The sequence below is a fragment of the Nycticebus coucang genome, chromosome 4 (genome assembly GCF_027406575.1).
Source record: "Nycticebus coucang isolate mNycCou1 chromosome 4, mNycCou1.pri, whole genome shotgun sequence".
NCBI classification, from domain to species: Eukaryota; Metazoa; Chordata; class Mammalia; order Primates; family Lorisidae; genus Nycticebus; species Nycticebus coucang.
Window position 1 is genome coordinate 73,012,586 of NC_069783.1, and position 22,410 is coordinate 73,034,995.

At 46.0% G+C, this 22,410-nt stretch overlaps 1 protein-coding gene across 5 annotated transcripts in view; it reads right to left on the minus strand.

Moving 5' to 3' along the window:
* The window catches only part of SLC4A5 (solute carrier family 4 member 5), a 103,980-nt gene that overhangs the window by 42,034 nt on the left and 39,536 nt on the right, over window positions 1-22,410 (minus strand). For all 5 annotated transcript variants that reach the window (XM_053587805.1, XM_053587804.1, XM_053587801.1 and 2 more), the window contains 3 exons: window positions 4,001-4,161; window positions 3,194-3,346; window positions 1,893-1,988 (listed from right to left, as the gene is read on the minus strand). In XM_053587805.1, the coding sequence (XP_053443780.1) occupies window positions 1,893-1,988; window positions 3,194-3,346; window positions 4,001-4,161 (410 nt within the window). The remainder of the gene's footprint in view (window positions 1-1,892; window positions 1,989-3,193; window positions 3,347-4,000; window positions 4,162-22,410) is intronic.

Consider the following 22,410-nt stretch of genomic DNA (forward strand, 5'->3'; position numbering starts at 1 on the left):
AGGTCCTTTTCCCTTGGCCCTACTCACGCCTCTCCCATGTTCACAGTGAAAGTGAGGACCCCCTCTCTTAGTCCCCCAGCCTCCTTAAGCTAGCATTCCCTCACTCTCCTTCCAGAAGTTTTCTTCTTCTGTTTTTTTAGACAGAGTCTCATTCTGTTGCCCTCAGTAGAGTGCTATGGTGCCACAGCTCACAGCAACCTCCAGCTCTTGGGCTTAAGCGATTCTCTTGCTTCAGCCTCCCGAGTAGCTGGGACCACAGGCTCCTGCCACAATGCCCGGCTATTTTTTTGTTGCAGTTTGGCGGGGGCCAGGTCTGAACCCGCCACCCTCAGTATAGAGGACCGGAGCCCTACTCACTGAGCCACAGGCGCCGCCCAGTGGCAGCTTTCTTGAAAAAGTTGCTAGACCCTGGTTCTTCCTCCTCACCTCTGAATCACCAGCTGCCAGGTCTGTAAGTCCTGGCACACTTGAGACTCCACTCAGGTCTCTACCTCTCCACCCCACTTTCCTGGACCCTACCAGGATGTCTACTCTGTGGGTGACAGAGCCCGGACAGAGAGAGGGGCAGAGATGTGTTATTAGATGAGGTGTCACTAAGCTTGTAGTTCGTTGTGAGGAAGCCCGTTTCACTTCTGTTCTCCATGACCCATGAGAGTCGTTAAAGATGGGCCGAGGATTTAGCTGATGAAGGGGAGGCAGGCTCCCCATAAAGAGAACGGCGAGAGAGAATTATATGAATTGCCCAATATTTCCTTCCTCTGTGAAGACGGGGGAAGCTGCCGCTGCCCGCTAGCGGCATCATCTCCTGCACACACACAGACCCATCACTTCTCAGCTTTTGGCTGATGGCCACTCTCTGCTTCCCAAACACTGGTCTTCCTGTGGCTCCTTCTCTTTCTTGGCATTCCTCAGACTCCCGTCTTTGCCTTCTTCCCCTCCAGATGTGTCACCGTCGCCTTCCTCGGTCAATCACATTCGCTCCTGTTGCTTCCACCACACATGTCAGCCAAGGGACACCCAGGGTGGTGCATCTCCAGTCTTGCTCTCGCTTCTCAACTTCAGACCCTTACAGCAGCACCATTTGGCCCCTTGGGGACTCTATGCCACTCACAGCCCCTCCCTCCATATTCTGGCCATTCAGGGAGAAGTCTAGGACCAGGCCCCTTCTGCTTCCCGCCTCCCGCTTCCCATTCCTCATTAACTCTGGCTTTGCCCTGTCCGCTCTGTTCCTGAGTGCAGGCCCAGGGTTTTGCTTCCAATCTTGCCCCCTTCTAATTTATTCTTTCTTGGGCATTTTAATACAAGTATTTAAAGGAAAATACTTCTGTACACTGCTTTTTCTGTTTCTCCTAATTTCCCAAGCTCTCTCTCCTTCCCGCAGCTCACCTGTCTATTCGTCCCTGATGAACTGCCTGAAAAATCCGGCTGCAACCTCTTACCTTCCAAGCCTGCATTTCTTCTCTGTGGTGGCACAAGACTGTCACCCAGTGGTAGGAACGCTGCCTGATTGTCCAGGGGGAAAGGACCTAGCCTGTTATTAATTTGGTTTCTAGGAAAGCTTTTGACCCCCAAAGCAGGGCTAGTAGTTTGGTGAAAACAAAAGTACAGACTAAGATAAAAATGCCTAGAGCATGGGATTAGGCATTGATTATGCCAGGACTTGATTTAGACTACAGCTTCATTTTTCAGAGGAATTATCTGAAATATTATAGTGGTAAATTAGGCCCTGAGAGCAGCTCAGGTTTGGGGTGAAGGTAAAACATCTCCGGATGCATGCCCTGAGAATTCTTGGCAGATCCTGGGCTTTTATTCTCCACATATGACAGTGTGGAAATGCCACAGCTGCCATAGCCTGAACCAAGCTGCCACTGAGCCGTGGCGAATGCACTCACACAGACGTCCGTAATCTGCGCCCTGCCGCATCCGCAGGTCCTCGGTGGAGTGGTGTAGACTCGGGCCTGGCGCTGGGCTCCGGGCGGGGCTGCGATCTGGGAGGAGGAACAGAGGGGATTCAGCTTGGGTAGCCTTGCTGGGGTAGCACAGCCTCTCGGATTAGCATGGGATACTCATGGGGTCATGCCAAGTAAATAAAACTGAGCTGTAAGACATGTCTCATCCTCCTCCAGGAAGAAATTTTTTTTTGAAGTAAGTTATTGATCTGAATAAGGTTGCAGAGAAAATATTTGTACTGTGGAAAGTAAGATAGATACACAACTGATTAAATAGGTTCCAGATGTAGTACATCGCCCAGATTCATCCCTGATCCTGCCACTTACTAGCTATGTGACATTAGGCAAATGACTTAACCTCTCTATTTCAGGTACCTCATCTGTAAAAGGGCATAATAAGAACAGCACCTATGCCATGGGGTTATTGTGGAATGAAGTGAGTCAACACAGGAAGAACACTCAGAACAATGCCCTAAACGTGGTAAGTGCTGAGTATGGATCTTGTGTTATGACACATTAAACACTTTCTGTTTTTAAACTATTCATTTAAAGAGATTCCTCAAGAATTTTTATGCAGCAACTTTGTCCTGGTTATTGCATTTATCTGACAGGTTCAGCATGGCTAGTGTTTCTGGATATCTAGATTCAGATATTGAGAGTAAAGTGCTGGAGGTTCAAGTACATGGAATAATCCACTCTCCTTTAATAGCCCTGGACTCTGCTAATCAGAGTGATGCCAGCTGTCGGGTCTGTAAGTCCTGGCACACTTGAGATGAGCCCACCCTGATGTGCTCTATTTTCTGCAGAAGCTCTTGGCTCCTCATAGAGGATAAGAGGGAAACTTCTGGGTCCTTTCCTTAAACCACCCATCCCTACCAGCGTTTCCCAATGCTGTGCGCACAAGAGAACCTCCTAGGAGCTTTCTGGCCTCCCTCTCTGTTCCCAGGCCATATTCCAGACCTTACTCTCAAAGGTGGGCCCAGGCATTAGGACACACATCAGGACCCCTGGGGATTGCATTGTGCAGGCCACTCCCTTCCTAGAAATTGTTCTGCTCTGGTGGTGGGGACAACATGGGTGTGTGGAGGGGTCCCTGCAGACCTGCCAATAAAGGAGACTAAGAGATCCCCAGAACCTCAGAATTTCTCCAAAAATTCCCAGCCACCAAGACAGGCTCATCCAGGCACTGGGGGCTGACACTGGCAATGCATGCCCCATGCCCACCAGCGTGAGGCCTGACTCACTCGTGGTGGAGACCGACTTTCCAATGTCGACTAAGGAGCGGTGGATGGGCTTCTTGGTTTGGTGACGGTGCCTCCTCAGGAGGACGTAGCTGACCCTCTCCCGGAGCTCAGGCCGCAGGAGCCCATCCTCAATCTGCTTCTCAATGACATCATCTGTGTGAGAAACAAGCGTGCCTTGTCCATGGGGGACAGAGCAGCCCCGGGGTGGGGATCCCCAGTTTCAAGTCTAAGTGGGATAAAGGTGCTCTGGAGGTGGCAGGGGATGTGGAAATTGTCCTGACTTTGCCCCTAACTGTGGAAACCTGGGCACATCACCAGCCCTCATTCTCCTCAAGTTCAAGGGCACATGCCTGTCTCTGTGTGTGCGTGGTATAGAGGAGTCTCTGCTCTTTCCATCAACATTATTAAGAAAAGTAAAAGAAATAGTACATATGAAAGTGCCCCAGAAAGCACAAAAATAATGTGTTAAATGGTTTTAGATCCAAAATGAATTATTTTTACTAAAGTATTTTGGGCATAATATTTCTGCCAAAATCTAACAAAACTCACAAAAATTTTTAAGTGTGAAGGCAAGCTGCCCTCTCCCTCTGACATGCCACTAAATGATGGCAAACTTCCTAAAGGTGAAGGATGATCCATTTTACCCTGAAAAGACATAGATTGTCATGGCAACAGGTATCTCTGACCATGCCCAGGGGCTGTTCTCCCTGTTTGCTTGGGAGCCAGAGGCAAAGCTGGTCCCTATCAAATCAGGCAGGCATCAGGCACCACAGGAGACACCCACAGCCCACAACAGCCCTGCCTCACCTATGATCTGTGGCAGGGACCCGCTGTCCAAATCCAGCAGCACTGTCCCCGTTTGCAGGCAGGTGCGGAGCTCAAAGAGGCTGTGCAGGGACAGTGTAGACACATGGGGCTTGCTCCAGCGCTCACCTCCTTCCTCCACCTTTTCTTCAAACTTTATCCACCTGCAAGGGAGAATGATGGGGCTCAGTGAGGCCATTGCCCTCTGGAGGAGGCTGGACCTGGATCTCTCCAGGAAAGGGGTGTCAGGGGTATGAGCTGGGGTCATGCTGCCTATGCTGTTGGAGCATTTGTCCTAGACTCATAGGCAGAGGATCTCTGGGGGACACACTCACTATGCATCCTCCAACCCCCTGCACCAGGGTGTCATGCTAAGGACGAAGCAGCATCCAGAGAATGACTATGAATGGGCATGAGGGATCTCCTGGGGGTGACAAGAAAGTTCTAAAATTGGTGATGGTTGCACAGCTCTATACAATTACCAAAAATCATGCAACTGTACACTTAAAATGAGAAGATTCTAGATTATTCTATGACAATAAAGCTATCTTTTAACAAAGTCTCAGCTAGGTCCTGGTTACCCCAGGTTGGTCATGTGTGAGTGTTCAGTGCGGTTTGCTAGAAGCAGGCAGAATATTCTCTGACAAAATGTATTCCTCAGTGGTTCTGCTCCAGGGTCTGAGGATTCCATGTTTTTCACTCTGAATTTGGCTCTGAAAGTTTAGAACACATGTCATCTGGGGAAGGAAAGAAATTAAATCAAGAATGTGTAGGAATTTGTCCTTTCCAGAAGGCTTGGAATCAGAGGCTGGGGTGGAGGTGGTTGCGTGGGGATGCCTCAGACACCAGGCAGAAGCAGCATCCACCTGTCCTCTAAGGGCAGCACCTGAAGGCCTGGGCAGCTGCCAGGGGAGCAGGAGCCCTGGCCGGAGACCCCCAGCTCCCCTCTGGAAGATGTCAACCTCACGTTAGTGGGCAGTTCCATCTATTCCAGTCGAAATCCCCAGGGAGGATTTTGGGATCATGACTATCTGATTCTAAAGTTCCTCTGACAAAGTAAATGTCCAAGAATGGCTGAGGGAAGTTTAAAAAAGAGGAATGGGATATGCCTTAGCAGATACAACAACTTACTGAAAAACTTGAGTAATTAAAACAATGTGATTCCAGGCCAGACATATACAAGTGATCGATGGGACAGTAGTCCAGACATAGCTCTGGGCACCCATAGGAATTAGGGTTTTGATGAAGGAGTTGTTTAAAAGACAGCCAACCTGTAGGGACTCAACAAATACTGCACTAAATTCTTCATGGATTAAAGTCTAACTATAAAAATAAATCTCTGAACAAAAATATAAATGTACTAGAAGAGAATATATGAGTATTTCTTTTCTTTTTTTTCTTTTTTTTGAGACAGGGTCTCAGCTCTTTTGCCCAGGGTAGAGAGCAGTGGTGTCATCATAACTCACTGAAACCTCAAACTCGTGGGCTCAAATGATCCTCCTGCCTCAGCCTCCTGAGTAGCTGGGACTACATGTGCCAGTCACCACACCCGGCTAGTTTTTCTATTTTTAGTAGAGACGGGGTCTTGCTCTTGCTCAGGCTGGTCTCAAACTCTGAGCTCAAGGGATCCTCCCACTTCAGCTTCCCAAAATGCTGGGATTACATGTGTGAGCCACTGTGCCCAGCCAGAAGAGTATCTCTTAGATTCTTGGAGAAGATGGTAGAGTAAGATTTCCTGAACAAAATGTAAAGCCATAAAGGAAAAGAATGAACAGATTTAATTACACAAAATAAAATAAAACATCTATATCATAAAATAATACCTAAACCAAGTTCAGAGAAAACTAAGGTACTTGGAAAATTATTTGCAACAAAGTAATAAAAGTCCAATATTTATTATACAACAAACCTTTTCCAGATTAATTTAAAAACTTCAAATTACCCAATAAGAAAGTAAACAATTCTGAGAAGAAATGAAGATAGTCAATAAACATATGAAAAGATGCTCAACTTTACCAGTAAGCAAGAACTTTTAAATTACAAGTGAAATACATCCTTCATATGGGCAAAAATTAAAAAGACTGACAACTTCCTATGTCAGTGAAAACATGACGAGATGGTCCCTCATCCACAGCAGGTGTAACAGCACAGCTTTCCTGACACGGGCGATCTCTTTCAACATGCAGTGCGCGTGCCTTTTGACCCAGTGGTTCCGTTTCTAGAAGATTATCACAGGAATAGAATCACACATCTGCACCCTGTCATATGTACACAAGGATGTTTCCCGCAGCTGTGTCTGCTAGGATGAAGAACTGGAAACTGCCAGTTTGTCAGGAGAAGCATTATTACATAGACTCTGTGTGTCCATGTAGAATACTGTCCAGAGAGAAATAAGAAGTATGAAGGTGAACTTATAGACTAAAAGGATGGGCACTATCTCTCTATTTTATAAAAAAGAACACACCTGTGTGTGTGCATGTGCGCACACACGTGTATATGGACATATGTTTGGAAATGTCCAGCAAAAGTTTTGGAAGGATTGATGGCTAATGGTTAACAATGATGACTTTTGAGCATAGGAGAGGGATTTGGGGGAGGGCAGGATTTAAGAAACTTTCACTCTATTGGGGCTAATTAGTGCAGTGAAAGTGCAGTCTGTGGAGGGCCATGACAGGTTTTGAATCCCAGCCCCATCGTTCACTAGTTGAGGACCCTAGGTAAGTTACTTAATCTCCCATCCCCTTTGTTTTCTTCAGGAATGATCACAGCATACAGCAATTAGAATGGTGCCATAAAATATACTCTGTTAGTATTGGCTTCTATGTTAAGAATGAGGAGCATTATTTTCATTATTTTAGGAACAATAAAGAAAGAAGAAAGTAAAGTCATTTAAAGTTCTCCCAACCAGAAGACATCATGGTTGATATTTCAGTGACTATCATTCTAGGACCTGTGTGCATTCATTTCTTTGGGGTATACTCTCAGAAGTGGAATTGCTGTGTCTGCACATTTTTTACATTCATAGTTTGCATCGCCAAAGTGTTTTCCAGAAAGCTGTGTCAGTGTACACTCCTCCCAAGGTGCATGGGATCTCTCATTTCCCTAGTCTCTCAGACTCTAGTATTTTCAATCTTTCTCACCTTGGTTCATTTGGTAATTGAAAATTTATATCACATTTGCATTCTTTTGATTGCTGATGATATTTAACATCCTTTCCTTTGTCAGATTTCCCCTTCATCTAATTACATGAGTGCTTTGTATTATCAGTATTTAACACCTCAATTCTAGTTGCTGGGAGCTGTGACACCATGGCACTCGACCAAGGGCAACAAGTGAGACTCTGTCTCAAAAACAAACAAACAAAAATAAAAAAATGTGTTGGCTCTGAGTCCATAGCTCAGTGAGTAGGGTGCCGGCTACATACACTGAAGCTGCTAAACAACAATAACACCTGGATTCCACACATTTATTTGAGACAAGTTAACCAGGCACTTGTCAGGGCCTTGGGGGGATAGATGGACGCAGAAGGGAGAGGTTGACAAGAGGATGTCTGTGAGGGAAAACCTAAAAATGGGGGCTGGGGCCAGAGACCAGGTGGATGCCTGCCTTGGAGACTCACCAAGGTGTAGCTGACTTTTTTCCTGGAGAAATCTGTTTGTAGGAGCATCATTTATATTATGGTAGATGCAAGTTTATATGATACCAAGAGTAAGGTTTTTCTAAAAGATGTATTACCGTAAGGGCTTATAAGAAATAGAACAAAGGACAATTCCAACTATTTCAGTTGAGGGAATGCTCAACTTGTTTCCCTGAGGGTCTTTCTCTTCTTCTCCTATTCAGATTGCCCTTTCATTTGCTTAAAAATAGATAAGGTAAATTGCTACAGAAGTTACATGAAATGCCTGCTACTTAAGGTCCTTTTGCTACTCCATGGCCTTACCCCATTCAGCCAAAGGTGAGATGTGGCTCAGGGCATGGGGCCACCAGATTGGTTGCTCTCTTCACTATCTTACAAACATCCTGGACAAGACAATCTCAACTCTCTCTCTCTCTCTCTCTCTGGAGGTCCCATTTTTTAGACTTCTGCCCATACAAATGCGACTCCACCTGTAAGGAGAGCATGCCTCCTCTTTGAAATATCCACTACCAACTCCAGACAGCAAAGATAAGTGGTCCTCTCTGCCTTGCAGAACTTCAACTATTTGTACTGTGTTAGGCACACAGAACACAAGCTCCATACACACAGACAGGGGCACTAAGCTGCTGGGTTATAGTCTGAAGAAAAGCCAAATTACCTGTCTCTAGGTAAAAGGCAATACCAGAACTAGACCTTGCTACCACAATCCTGAAAACATGATTTAAAAAGTTCCAGAACACTAGAGAACTTCACCAGGCATACCTCTATAGTCCTCTTTGTAAATATTTTGGGATTCTAGATGTTAAACCATTAAACCTGCCACCTTCAACTTAGTTTTGTGTTTTTAATGGCTACAAATAGAAATTTAGCTTATTTTGGCTCAGCACCCGTAGCACAGTGGTTATGGCGCCAGCCACATACATCGAGGCTGGAGGGTTCGATCCTGGCCCGGGCCAGTTAAACAATGACAACTGCAACAACAACAACAATAACAACAACAAAAAATAGCCAGGTTTTGTGGCAGGTTCCTATAGTCCCAGCTACTTGGGAGGCTGAGACAAGAGAATCGCTTAAGCCCAAGGGTTTGAGGTTGCTGTGAGCTGTGATGTCACAGTGCTCTACGGAGGGCAACATAGTGAGACTCCGTGAAAGAAAGAAAGAAAGAAAGAAAGAAAGAAAGAAAGAAAGAAAGAAAGAAAGAAAGAAAGAAAGAAAGAAAGAAAGAAAGAAAGAAAGAAAGAAAGAAAGAAAGAAAGGAAAGAAAGAAATTTAGCTCATTTTCACTTTGAGTGGAACAAGGAAACATGGAGGACTAAAGAATGACAGCAATGGCTTTCACCTCTGGCTATCCATTAGGGACAAGTTTTTGTTTTGTTTTTGACAAGGACTCCCTCTGTCACCTAGGCTGGAGGGCCGTGGTGCAACCATAGCCCACTTTAGCCTCAAACCTGGAGAGATTTATTTAAAATACTGATGCCTGGTTACCCCACCAGAAGGAAATTCCCAGGTTAATTAATTGCGCCCTGCAGATTGAGGAGCCCCTGCTTTGTCATCACATGGAATTGTGTGACTTAGGGATAGTTCAGCTTGTTTGGGGTCCCAAGGCAGGCAAACATAACCCTGTGCACATGAGTCACAGAGAACATGGCCTCTTTCCCTTAGAATGGCTCTGAGAACCCCAGCTAAGAGGGCGTCTGTCCTTTCTAGCACAGTCATTCTGTGCCTTAATTTCTTTGATTTTATAACCAAAGTCTAAGTACAGTAGGTGTTCTATGCCAGTGTGCCTCACACTGTAATGTGTGTGGGGATCGTATCAAAACACAGATTCTAATTTAGCAGGTCTGAGATGGGGTCCAAAAATCTACATTTCTGATGAGCTCCCAGGTGTGCTGAAGCTGCTGGTCTGCAGATCACCCATGAGTGTCCTGCAGAATGTCCCCTTTCCTCTCTGTTTTCCACTACCCAGTGAGAGTGCCGCTTCCTCCACAGAGCCTAAGCTGGTTACTCTGTGCATTTCTCCTGTAACAAACATCCTGGGAGGGTGGTCCTGTAATTGAAGCATGCATCAGACCTAACTGGAGTGCTTGGGAAAATACAAATTGCTGCCTGCCCCCCTGAGTTTCTGATTCAGTAGGTCTGGGGATTAGGGAGGGTCATCGGAGAATTTGAACCTTCTAAGTGGTTCCCAGATGGTGCGAGTGCTGGGTGCCGCTGTCCAGGGAACACACTTTCAGAACCACTGTCTCAACATGATGATTTAAAACTTGGTGGCATATAAGGATACCCTAGCTGCTTTTACAGTCTTCAAGTCTAGGTCATATCCTAGACCAATTTGTGCCAGAATAATCCTAGGCAACCCTGTGCTACATACTGTTCTAGGTAAAGTTCCTAATGTCCCAGGCTCAGAGCCTAAAATAACAGTCAATTGTAGTCAATCACATTTTCTGATTGTCTTGGTACATGACAAATGCCAAACAGACATTGAGCTTTTTTTTTGGAGACAGAGTCTCACTTTGTTGCCCTCGGTAGAGTGCTGTAGTGTCATAGCTCACAGCAACCTCAAACCTCAAGTTCAAGCAGTTCTCTTGCCTCAGCCTCTCAAGTAGCTGGGACTATAGGTGTCTGCCACAATGCTGGCTATTTTTAGAGATGAGGTCTTACTCTGGCTCAGGCTGGTCTTGAACCCATGAGCTCAGGCTATCCACCTGCCTCAGCCTCCCAGAGTGCTAGGATTACAAGTATGAGTCACCAGGCCTGGCCGCCTGGCAGACATTGAACTTCTTGAAGATAAGGAGCATTGCTTCCTCTCTGGTGTTCCCAGCCCAGATTAGTCCTCATTAAATGATTGCTCCCTCCTGCTTGAGGGTAGTAAGAACTCACCAATCACTTTGGAGGAAGTCTGCTTGTAAAGAAGTGACTGGGGGGAAAGCGCCTAAAACCCACTCGATTTAATTATACTTTAAAATACTCAGCATGTTCTGTGCAATGATCATTATAGTCCAGCAAAATTGTCAACATACATGCAAAGATGAGCTGGGAATGAGCTGCCACCCGGTAGATGTGCGCACCACCAGCTAGGATAGTCTAGGACAGACCTGGAATCAGTCTTGTAAAAAAGCCAGACAGGAATCGGATGAGCCTGAACCCAAGGCAGGCAAAGCAACATGTTAAATACCACCAGAGAGTTGCAATGATCAAAATCGGAAAACCCTACAGTACAGATGATGTAGTTTCTGCAACAGTAACAACTGCAAGGGAAAAATAAAGAAGGGGGCTGCAGATTAAACATGAGTTAAGAGCTCCCAAACGCAATGGGTGGACCAATTGTATTTTTAAAAACTATTTGAAGTGATCTGGGAAATATGGATGCTGCCCGGATAATTTAATAAAATTAAAGAATTCATGTTATTTCTTTTTGCATTAAAGACATTAAAAAGAAAGAGGGCTTATCTGTTAGAGACACATCACGAATTATTTACAGATGGGGCGATACAGTGTCTGAGACTTGTGTCAACATGATCTAGAGTGTGTGTCCCTGAGTAGTGGATGGGGGTAGAGGGATGAGACTGGCTGTGAGTCACCTGGTAACTGCTGAGGCTGGGTGACCTTCAACTCACTACGTACTACTTTTCTATAAATTTGAATTTTCCATGATAAAATGCTTAAATATTTTCCAGAATGAATAAAAGAAAGGGCTCTTTAAAAAGCTTCTGGTCAGGCGGTGCCTGTGGCTCAAGGAGTAGGGCGCCGGTCCCATATGCCAGAGGTGGTGGGTTCAAACCCAGCCCTGGCCAAAAATCACACACACAAAAAAAGCTTCTGGTCAAACCCAGGTTTAAAAACTTGTGGACACCTGATAAAATGTTTAATGTGTAATCCTAAGCAACTTGACGCAAAGTGACCATTTTACCACTGTTGGCTTCAGAAAGTGGGGAATTAGAGTTGGAAAAGCAGGTCAAGTAGAAAGAAAATCTCCACATTGGAAAAGGACTTTTAGGGATTTTGCCCAGGCCTGGGCGGTGGCATAGTCTCCTGCCTTTGTTTGTGCCAGGGGTGGGTGGCAGGTGTCCTCGTCCTGGTTGGGATGGAGCAGAATGGGAACTCAAAATGTCACATGTCACAGAAAGCAGCTCTCTGTCACACACAGAGGTGCTAGCACTGAGGCCTGTTCCACGGCCATTGCTTGGTCAGGGATGTGACTGGAGGACATTGCTGCTGATTTAATACCATGAGCAGGAGAATGTGTCACAGGCTAGTTACCAGGAAGAGCCCACGCTTCCAACACCCACACACAGGGTGAGAAGAGGAGGCTCACCTTCACGGAGGACCTGGAAAGGACTGGAAACCCAGAGAACTGGATTCTAATTCCCCCCTTGGGCAAAGACTTAATGACCCCCACTGATCCCGCCACAGTTAGAACAGACATCAGCAGTTCTCAACCTTGGCTGCATTAGGACAATTAGGGAGCTTTTTACGAATTCCCAAATGCAGCCTGAACCTCAGACCAATTATCTCACACTCTCAGGACACTGAGGATCAGTCATCAATATTTTCTTTTTTTTTTTTTTTTGTAGAGACAGAGTTTCACCTTATGGCCCTAGGTAGAGTGCCATGGCATCACACAGCTCATAGCAACCTCCAACTCCTGGGCTTAAGTGATTCTCTTGCCTCAGCCTCCCGAGCAGCTGGGACTACAGGCGCCCGCCACAACTTCCAGCTATTTTTTGGTTGCCATTTGGCCGGGGCTGGGTTTGAACCCGCCACCCTCGGTATATGGGGCCGGCGCCTTACCGACTGAGCCACAGGTGCCGCCCCAGTCATCAGTATTTTCTAAAAGGAAGACACAGATCTTTGAGAAGACAAAACAACAAGCTAGCCATTACGTGCAGTTAAATAAGAGTAAAATCTGGAGCACGTGTATAAACATTGTGATCTAAGAGAAGCTTCTTTTTTTCTTAATGCGCCCTCTCCCCCATCCAGCTTCTTTCTTTCTGTACTTATTTTGAATATTGTTATTATTATATGATAGTTAATATAGTTAGTTTAATACGGTTAATATGGTTAGTTTATTGCTGGCCCCCCCCAAAAAAATTCCCCATCAGGACATCCTAATTTTAAAGATTTTTGAAAAATGTAATCTCCCATAGAATGCAAACTTTAATGTTAACACTTTGTTGCTGTTTGGTTTAAGAATTATACTTGTGGCCAGGTGTGGTGGGTCATGCTTGTAATCCCAGCACTTGGGAGGTAGAAGGATCTCTTAAGGCCAGGAGTTCAAGACCAGACTGAACAAAATAGCAAGATCCTGTCCCTTAAAAAAAAAAAAGCAAAAAAAAAAAAAAAAAAACCATAACTTAGCAGGATAGGGTAGCATGCACCTATAGTCCCAGCTACTTGGGAGGCTGAAGCAGGAGGATTGCTTGAGCCCAGGAGTTTAAGGTTGCAGTGACCTATGATGATGCCATTATACTCTAACTTGGGCAACAGAGCGAGACCCTGTCTCAAGAAAAAAAAAAAAATTATATTTGTGTGAATTTGTTTCTTACATGAAGTTAAATTTACTGTTTTGTGTGGCCTCACTCCTTCTATTCTGTAACTCTCCCACCCCCATCACCCAAAAGCTTGACTTCCATGTTTGGTTACCATGTGTTGACATATTGTTTTGGCTTTCTGCCTAACGTTGGTTTGTAATAAGATTTGTGACTCTAACAGATTCATTTCTTAAAAGTAAAGTGAGTTTTTCTCCATTATCCAGCAACACACATACGTAGAAATTTAGAATTTTCCATGAGTGGCTGATGAACACCAGAAAGGTCTCACAGGTCTCTTGGGGTACCTACCCCATTCCAGACTCAGAAATTTATCTTTTGAGTGTCCCAGAGATGATAAAGTCCAAGGATGATGACCAATACTAACCAAGGTCACCAGGGCTGATGTATAAACCCAAAGGCCAACTTATTTAATTTACAATGAGATTTACAATAGTTACAGGGCTTACTCTCATCCTTTGGCCCTTGCATTGTCTTCTCATAGGTAGACACACAGGGTAAGCCAAATTAGCATCAGAAAGTTGCTGAATATATTAAAAGAATCAGAATGAGACACATTAGCTGAATGACTCAAGTGTTCAATAGACTCAGGATAAGATGTCTGGAACCCTTCATCTCTGCTGATGAGATAGATATGCCTGGGACAGGACTGGGACCTGACAAGTGGGGCCCTCAGTTTTAGATTGTTCTGGAATGAACCCTAGTATTTTCCATGGCTGACCAACTCCCTGTGATTGCGAATGTTTCCTTTTGCTGGTCTAGGGGCCTCTGCTGAGGGCCTTTGAGGACCCAGTGCAGTCTGGAGAGCTGCTTCCTCCCAGTCATTAACTGCAGTGGTGCAGCGGTGGGGCTGGGGCCGAGGTGTGACATGCAGGGAGGAGTGGTGAATGGAGTGGGGGTGACTTCTGCTCTCAAGCTCATGAGCTTAGTGAAGGGCCCATCCTGCTACACATTATGTCCTTGTTCAGGGGTGAGGGGGAGATGCCATCAGACAAAGCTACTGGTAAATTCTGAATGGGCTCCTTCAGGAAAAGGCTTCTGGAGCCAAACCTCTCTGAGGGCCATTTGTCTTTGTGTCCAGAGGTCTTTGTAATTGCCCCATGGGGACTGTCATTTATAGATCTGTCTCCCTAGGTTGATTGGTGCCTCTCTTCACCTCTCTCTCCCACCTCTGCTATTCAGGGCCTACTTCAAAGGCCACTTTCCCCATGACAATGCCTCCCCAGGGGCCCAGGCTGAGGAAATTTTTTCCTCCTCTGATTCCCATTGCGGTGGTGGGGTGTATCATTTATCACGTAGCACTTACTCATGACGACAATAGCTAAAGCTTACTGAGCATTTTCTATGTGTCAGGCACTATGCTAAGCATTTGATATGTATTATCTCATTTAATCCTCGAATCAAATCTATTCTAATTATACAGGTGAGGAGACTGAGACCCTTAGAGGATAAGGAAACTGCCCAAGGTCAGACAGCTTATCAGAGTCAGGGCTGAGGGCCAGTCTTTTGACTCTAGAGTCTGTGTTCTCACTAGTTTACACACAGTACCCTGGGTCTTAGTTATCTGTTACCTGAATACATGCCTGCCTTCTACCGTAGATCAGGGTGGGAAAATCATGCCCATGGGCCATGAGAGCTCCACAGCTTGTTTTATGTGGCTGGCTAGCTAAGAATGGTTTTTACATATTTCAAAAGTTATAAAAAAGAATGAGGAGGAGGAAGAGGAGAGTGAAGAAGAAGGGGGAAGAGATGATTTGGGAGGAAAAAGCCTAAAATACCCTAATTCTCACCTAAATTGGATTTAATTTTGACCAAAGTACACTAATTAAACATCAATTTTTAATTCAACTTGTTAATACGTTGTGTAGGATATTGCATCCTCATTTATAAGTGACATATGTTTATAATTTCCGTTTTATAATAATATATTTTCTCCAATTTTAATATCAGGTGTTCCCAGATCAAGTAGAATGATTTTGAAGTATTTCTTCTTTTTCTATTGTCTATAAGATTTGGCATGATCTGTTTTTCGAAATTATCTTTTACTTTTATTTATAAACATTAGTTGTCTATTTTTTGAGACTTAAAAAAAATCATAAGAAGTTAACTGATGACTCCATACTGAATCTCAGAGTCAAAGCATTCTATAATAGACATACTCTCATTTGACAATGTGCATGTTACTTTCTTTATTATTATTATTATTGCTTAATATTTCAATGTAGCAATTATCTGATTCCTTTTCTGAATGTATTTATGTTCATTCTTCTATTAATAAAAAAATAAAAAAAAATGAAATCAGGGAACACAATGATTACTTGAAAAAAAAAAAAGCCTAAAATACCTTCTATCTGGCCCTTAGCAGAAGAGGTCAGCTAACACCTATACTAGATCATAAGCACTTTGAAAAAGGATTCATACCTCACTCATTTCAATTCTCCCACAGGACCTAACACAACAGCATCTCGACTGTATTTTTGTTATTTTTTGAGACAGAGTCTCACTCATTTGCCCTGGCTAGAGTGCCATGGTGTTGTAGCTCACAGCAACTTCAAATTCCCAGGCTCAAGCGAACTTCCTGTCTCAGCCTCTTGAGTAGCTGGGATTATAGGTATGTACCATCACACCCAGCTACTTTTTTTTTTCTTTTCTTTTTCTTTTTAGTAGAGACAGGAGTCTCACCCCTGCTTAGACTGGTCTCCAGCTCCACACCTCAAGTGATTCCCCTGCCTTGGCCTCCCAGAGAGCTATAGATTATAGGCATGAGCTGCACCTGGTCTCCACTGTTTTAGAATGAAAGAATAAAGGGGTGGTGGATAAGGCCACTTTCCAAAGTTCTCCTAGACCCAGAGGTAGGTTAGAGCTTCCACTTTCCCATTCCCCCGGGGACTGATGTGGTGCTTCAGTGACATCAGATCTTTCTGTATGAATGGAGGATGAGTTCACAAAACTCCACCGAATGTACCCTCGTGGACAGCCTGGAGTATTCTGAAGGTTTTGGTTGGTTGTAGACGCACAACTGTGGCCAAAGGACTGATTATGTTAAGTGCTATCTTCATTACTACAGATGTGTGAAAGGCAATTGGGGGTATCTGCTCTGCCTGCTATCAATGAGGATGTGCTCCCAGTACATGGCTAGACCTCTCCACACCTCCCCATAACTCTGATCTGGGTCGCAGTCAAAGTTGGGCAGGTAAGATTCCCTCTGAAGAATTGAAACTGGGATTGAGGGACAACCATCCACTGTGGAATGGTCTCCTGAGTAGAATAGATGGCGGCTGAGGGTCACCCACAGGCAGCGACAAGCAGAAACAGTTGCAGAAGAGTAAAGAAGATGCCTTGTGAAAAGAGGAGACCTGGAGATATGAAAGAGAAAGGCTGCCTTCCCAGGTCCAGTCCCTGGGCACCATGATGTCCCCCAGTGTTCTGGCAATACCCCCTCCTTTTGTAGGAATTAGCTTGAGTGGATTTCTGTTACTTGTAGCCTGGAATTTCCTGGTGATGACGGTGGCATTTTTCTCCCCTTTGGCGTCATACACAGTCCCTGACAACCCACTGGGGATTAGGCTGAGGGAGCAGAGCTGGGTGTACCGGATGAGGGCACCTGACTCTGGCATTAGTACTGTTGCCAAAGGATTGCTGGGGAGGGGGCTGCTTCTTTGGCATTCCTGGAGCCTGGCAGCTCTGATCCTAGCAAGACAGCGGACATAGCTGACAAAATCAGGCTGTTTTGATTCTAAGTTGCAAACCAACAGCAAAGAGATGTTTTTGAGACAGTAAGAAATATTAGAATTGACTCTGGACATCTGATCATATTAAGGTTTTTTTCCTCAATTTTGTTAGGAGATATAATGGTATTGCGGTTGTGTTTACAAATGAAGTCTAATTTCATAAAGATGTGTATGGAAATGTTTACATTTTACTGCAGCAAAAGCAAACAACAAAAACAAAAATCCCTAAAAGATAAATACTAATCATTGATGAATCTGGGCAAGGGGTACATGAGAGTTCTTTACACCATTCTCTCTACTTTTTGTGTTTGAAATTTTCCATAATAAAAAGTTTAAATATATTTTTAAATTTTATATTGGAGATATATATATATGTAAATCAAGTAGGGGTCTCAGCATGATGGTGGGATTACTCCCCTCCTGACCACTGTAATTGAATGAGCTGTCCAAGGATGGCTTTTGTTGGGGGAAATGTTCCTTCCTGCTGACCGCTTTCCAAGGGTCCTATGAGCTGCCACTAGGTTCTGTCGCATATGGGAGGAGCTCCTTGAATGATCCAGTCTCTTCCATCTCTTTTCTTCCTATCATACTCACTGGCCAACTAATCTCATCTAATTATCCTGGGTCAACATGTGATGTCCTTTGCATCACTGCCTGTCTGTCCCATGGGTGTGAACCGATGTTCCCCTAATCTGACTATAGGACCTTTGTCAGCCTCTCACACATCCTGGCCCAGACTGTGCTATCACTAGGTTGTTCTAAGTCCCTGGGGGACAAAACCCTAGCAAAGTCCCCATCCTGTGATAAGGCAGCTAGCAGGTGAGTATGCTGGATGGAACCCAGGCCTTGGAGAACCTTGCTGGTTTTTTTTGAGACAGAGCCACAAGCTGTCACCCTGGGTAGAGTGCCATAGCATAACAGCTCAAAGCAACCTCTAACTCCTGGGCTGAAGCGAGTCTCCTGCCTCCACCTCCCAAGTAGCTGGGACTATAGGCACCTGCCACAACGCCTGGCTATTTTTTGGTTGCAGCCATCATTGTTGTTTGGCGGCCTGGGCTGCATTCGAACCCGCCATCTCAGGTGTATGTGGCTGGCGCCTTAGCCGCTTAAGCCACAGGCGCTGAGCCACCTTGCCTTTCTTTTTTAACCTGGGACTGGATCCAGGTTCCTATAAAAATCTCTTTTTCCCACCTGCCCAGCATACACCTCAAATATCAGCGTTTGACTAGTGCAAGTTAGATCTTGGATGTAGAAGCAACCTGAGAATGGCAAATAGCATAACTATTCAGACCAGTACATCAACAGAAGATGGAACTTGCATACACCCCTCTATGCATGACTCCACTACAATAAAACCGGATAGCCATGGCCACTGGCTTGGAGCTGCTTACCTGGCTCAGGTGAACCAGCAATCCACAGCTCCTACAGTCAGCTCTGCCACCCCACCTCTCTCCTCAAACCAGAGACCAGCCTGAAATTATCTCAGACCCTCCTATGCTAGGAGCCCCTACACTCAGGGTCTATACTCAGGGCCTACACTCAGGGCCTACTCCAGCCAGCAGCCTCCCTCAGCTTCTCACCTCTTTAAACTACTCTTTCTTCTGACTCCTTCTTGTCCACATTCAATATGCTCAGATCTCTTTCATCCTCAAAAAACAAAAGACCTCCCTTGACTCCATGGGCCCTGTGTTGAGACTCCTTTAACCCCTGCCCTTAGTGGACAAATGGACAAGCATCTTGGTGGAACTGTCCAAGTGAACCAACCCTTCCTTCCTCCCTCCCTCCCTTCCTTCCTTTCTTTCTCCCTCCCTACCCCCCTCCTTCCTTCCTTCCTCCTCTCTTTCCTTCTTTGACAAAGTCTTATCTATTGCCCCAGGCTAGAGTGCAGTGGCATCAGCCTAGCTCACAGCAACTTCAAACTCCTGGTCTCAAATGACCCTCCTGCCTCAGCCTCCTGAGTAGCTGGGACTACAGGCACCCCCCACAATGCCTGGCTGATTTTTCTATTTTTGGTAGAGAGGGAGTCTCATTCTTGCTCAGACTGGTCTCAAACTTCTTAGCTCAAGCGATCCTCCCCGGCTCAGCCTCCCAGACTGCTAGGATTATAGGCATGAGCCACCAAGCCCAGTTCAAGCCCACCTTCTTCTTCTTTTTTTATTACTACACAAGGATTTTGTACGAAAAAAAAAAAAAAGAAAAGTGCCTGGGACATAGCTTGATGAGCCAATACAGAGGGGGCTATTTTCCCTTTCATACAAGAATTTTTAATGCCCAGGTGAGAATTTCTCAACCTCTCAAATATCAGGAAAATGAATAATAAAACCAATTAAGTTTTGGTATAATGACAACAAGTCATTTGGTATACTGACAACAAGTCAGTATAATGACAAACATTAAAAAGCCTCAAATCCAAGGGTGGCGCCTGTGGCTCAAAGGGGTAAGGCGCCGGCCCCATATGCCAGAGGTGGCGGGTTCAAACCCAGCCCAGACAAAAACTGCAAAAAAAAAAAAAAAACAAAACCTCAAATCCTGAGTGTGGCAGCAGGAGGGGGTGGGGACCCTGACCCCAGGGGTTACTGAGACAAGTCCTTTGGAAAGCTCTTGGGCTTCCAAGAACAGCCTTCACTCCTAGTTAACAGAGACATTCAGTCAACCCGATAACCAGGGGAGGACATTCATAGCAGGGTGACCTGTGATGGCCCACAGCTAAGGCAGCAAATGCACCCCTCCAGCAGGTTGGGTAAAGGGCAGTGCATTCCACGGCAAAAGGTAACCAGCCACTGCCCCAGGCCCTCTGGCCCCTGAGATATTCAGGGCTTGGCAGACACAGCTCCCTATAAATCCAATAGTGACCTAGAGCCTGAATCTTTGTTGTCCACAAAATCTTCCCCCTCTTAGTGCCCACATATGATGGACACTGAGGAGACCTGGGAGGGATCTTAGGATGAGAAGATCTCAGAGATATCAGATAATATTGGAATGTCTGCTGAGAAATCACAGGCATAAAGGCTCTGGGACCACAGTGGGCCTGGGTCTGGGTCTGGGACAGTGCCTGAGAATGAGCCTGGGTCTGCCGTTGGGCCTGGACCTGACAATGAGCCTAGGAATGGATCTGAGGTTGGTCTTGGACCTGGGAATGGGCCTGAATGGGCTTTGGCATCAGCTTGGGCCTGGGTATGGGGCCTGGCATGGGGCCTGGAGCAGCAGGGACACCCTCCTGGGTGCTGTACCCTAGGCACCCCCAGGCCTGATGGAGGCTGCAGTTGGTGGTGAGAACCCACCTTCTTATTTGTGACTCTTCTAGACCAATACTGTCTGGCCTCTGACACCCCCCCCACCGACCCCCCAAGACAGGTAAGTGGCCATCCTGGGGATACTCTTCAGTTCTGGGCACTCCTTCCCTCCTGAATGTCTCTCCCCTGGATTCCGGGATGAAGCCCTCCTCTCATCCCCTCCTGGCTTCTTGCTTGCTCCCCCATAGTCTCCTCTTCCCTTGAACATTGGCACTCCTGGGGGCTCTGTTCTGGACGCTCTTCTCACTTCACAGACCCCAAGGGGCAAATGTACCCTTTTCCGTGGGCGCATTTCCATGGAGATGCTGATGCCTAACACAATCTAGGCTTCTCTACTGAACTCCAGACCTCTGTGGCCACATGGTGGCTTCTGGACACGTCCACGTGAAGTTTCCTCAAATAGAACCTGTCCTAAATGAAACTCATCTTCAACTGTCTCCAAAACAAAAAGAGACACCAACACAGCACGACCTTACGACTCCTTTTGTTTCCTAAGCTGCTACCATAAGGTACCCACATCTCCTGACTACCCTTCTCCCCTATGTGCCTCTGTCAGCAATTCCTGTCAATTCTAATTTTTAAATTTTGTCTCAAATCCACTCCCTCTCTATCCTCACTGCCTTCATCTCTGTCCTGGACCAGCCCCCTCACTGGCCGAGTCCTGCCTCCTTTCCTCCATTCTCCACACTAAAGCCAGGGGATCTCTCAGTGTGTACACGATCCTATCCCTTTTGCACCTAAGACCCCTCAGTGGCCCTGTGACAGTCTTAGCACCAAACTTCACAACACACCTGCCTAGGACCTGCACAGTCGGCCCTGCCACTCCCTGCCCCTTGCTACGGAACAGCCACAGGGCCCTTCTACCTGTGCCTGTGTGTCTGTCTGCTCTGTTCCAGGGGCCTCTTCCGCCTTCCCTACCCTCTCCTGGCTGGCTCTGAATAACCCTCCTGGCCGCTAAGTGAACAACTCTTCCTCCCAGAAGCCTCCCACGACCCTCCTGTCTAGATTGGATGCACCTTTGCTTTCACAGAACCTCCATTACCTAATGCCTACTCGTCTGGGATGCAGGGCCAACATCTGCCGTGTTCCACTTCCATAGCTCTGGCACCTGGCCCAGGACTTGCAGAAAGTAAACACTTAGAGAAAATTAGTTGACTTTGGCACAGGGCGCTCTCAGCTTCCTACTCTGCTTTACACATAGCGTGGGCAGCCGTGGCCCCACTGGAAGGTTAATTCCAGGCAGGTGGTGAGAACGGGGCTGGAGACGCAGTCTGCCCAACTCTTAAGAGGGGAAACGATGCTGGAGGGCATTACCCAAGATCTTAGACAGAAGCGGTTTCAGGGTTGAGACAGAGCTTTCTTCCCTATCCTGCATGAGTGAGAAAGGATCCCTGCCTACGTGTGGAGGCTTTTGAAAAATGTACTGATCTGGATTGACCCCACAAGCTGACCCAGTTCTCCTGCCCTTTCCTGGTTGTCACAGGAATGTTCTTAGAGCATATGTGTCTCATAAGAACCTTCTGGCAAGTTCACGTTTTTGGTCTGCTCAAGAGTTGAGATCAGAGGCAGCTTGGATTCAGAATCTGCTTTCAGAGCTCTTGGAAGGGGCTAAGCTCTGGTTATTTCTGAGTAACCCTAAAGGGCCCTCCACACTTGGGTGGCTTCCAACCTAGGCCAGTCCCCTTCCTGCTCCGCATTCAGGCAGAGGTGGGCATGAGAGAAGAGGGAATTCTGGGTAAATTGTTCATTCCCAGTGGGAGGGGTCACCCCCACCCCCACCCCCACCTGATCCAGCTCTCCCTTCAGGCAAGGTCATTATTAGCAAACAGCCAGCTGCATTTCCCTCATGGGAATGCTAAAGAGACAGAGTTAATAAAAATCTATCTTATTAACAGCCTGACCTACCAGCATTGATCACATTCGAAGTGACATGGCACACACAGTCCCCATTATGTGCACGGGGCAAGGCTCAGCGGAGCTCAAAAAGCCATTTAAATCCGTCCAGGAGTGACTCCTCCAAGGGTCTGAAACATCCCCCAAACTAATAACCGCCTACAAAGCACTGCCAGGGAAAATTCCTTGAGGATTTGAGATTTTCACTCTGTTAATCTCCTAACTCCAAGAAGCGAACGCTCCCTGCAGCAAATTAAATACTTTTATTAAAGGGTCCCCTCCCCCATTGTCTAAGACTGGGTAACTCTCC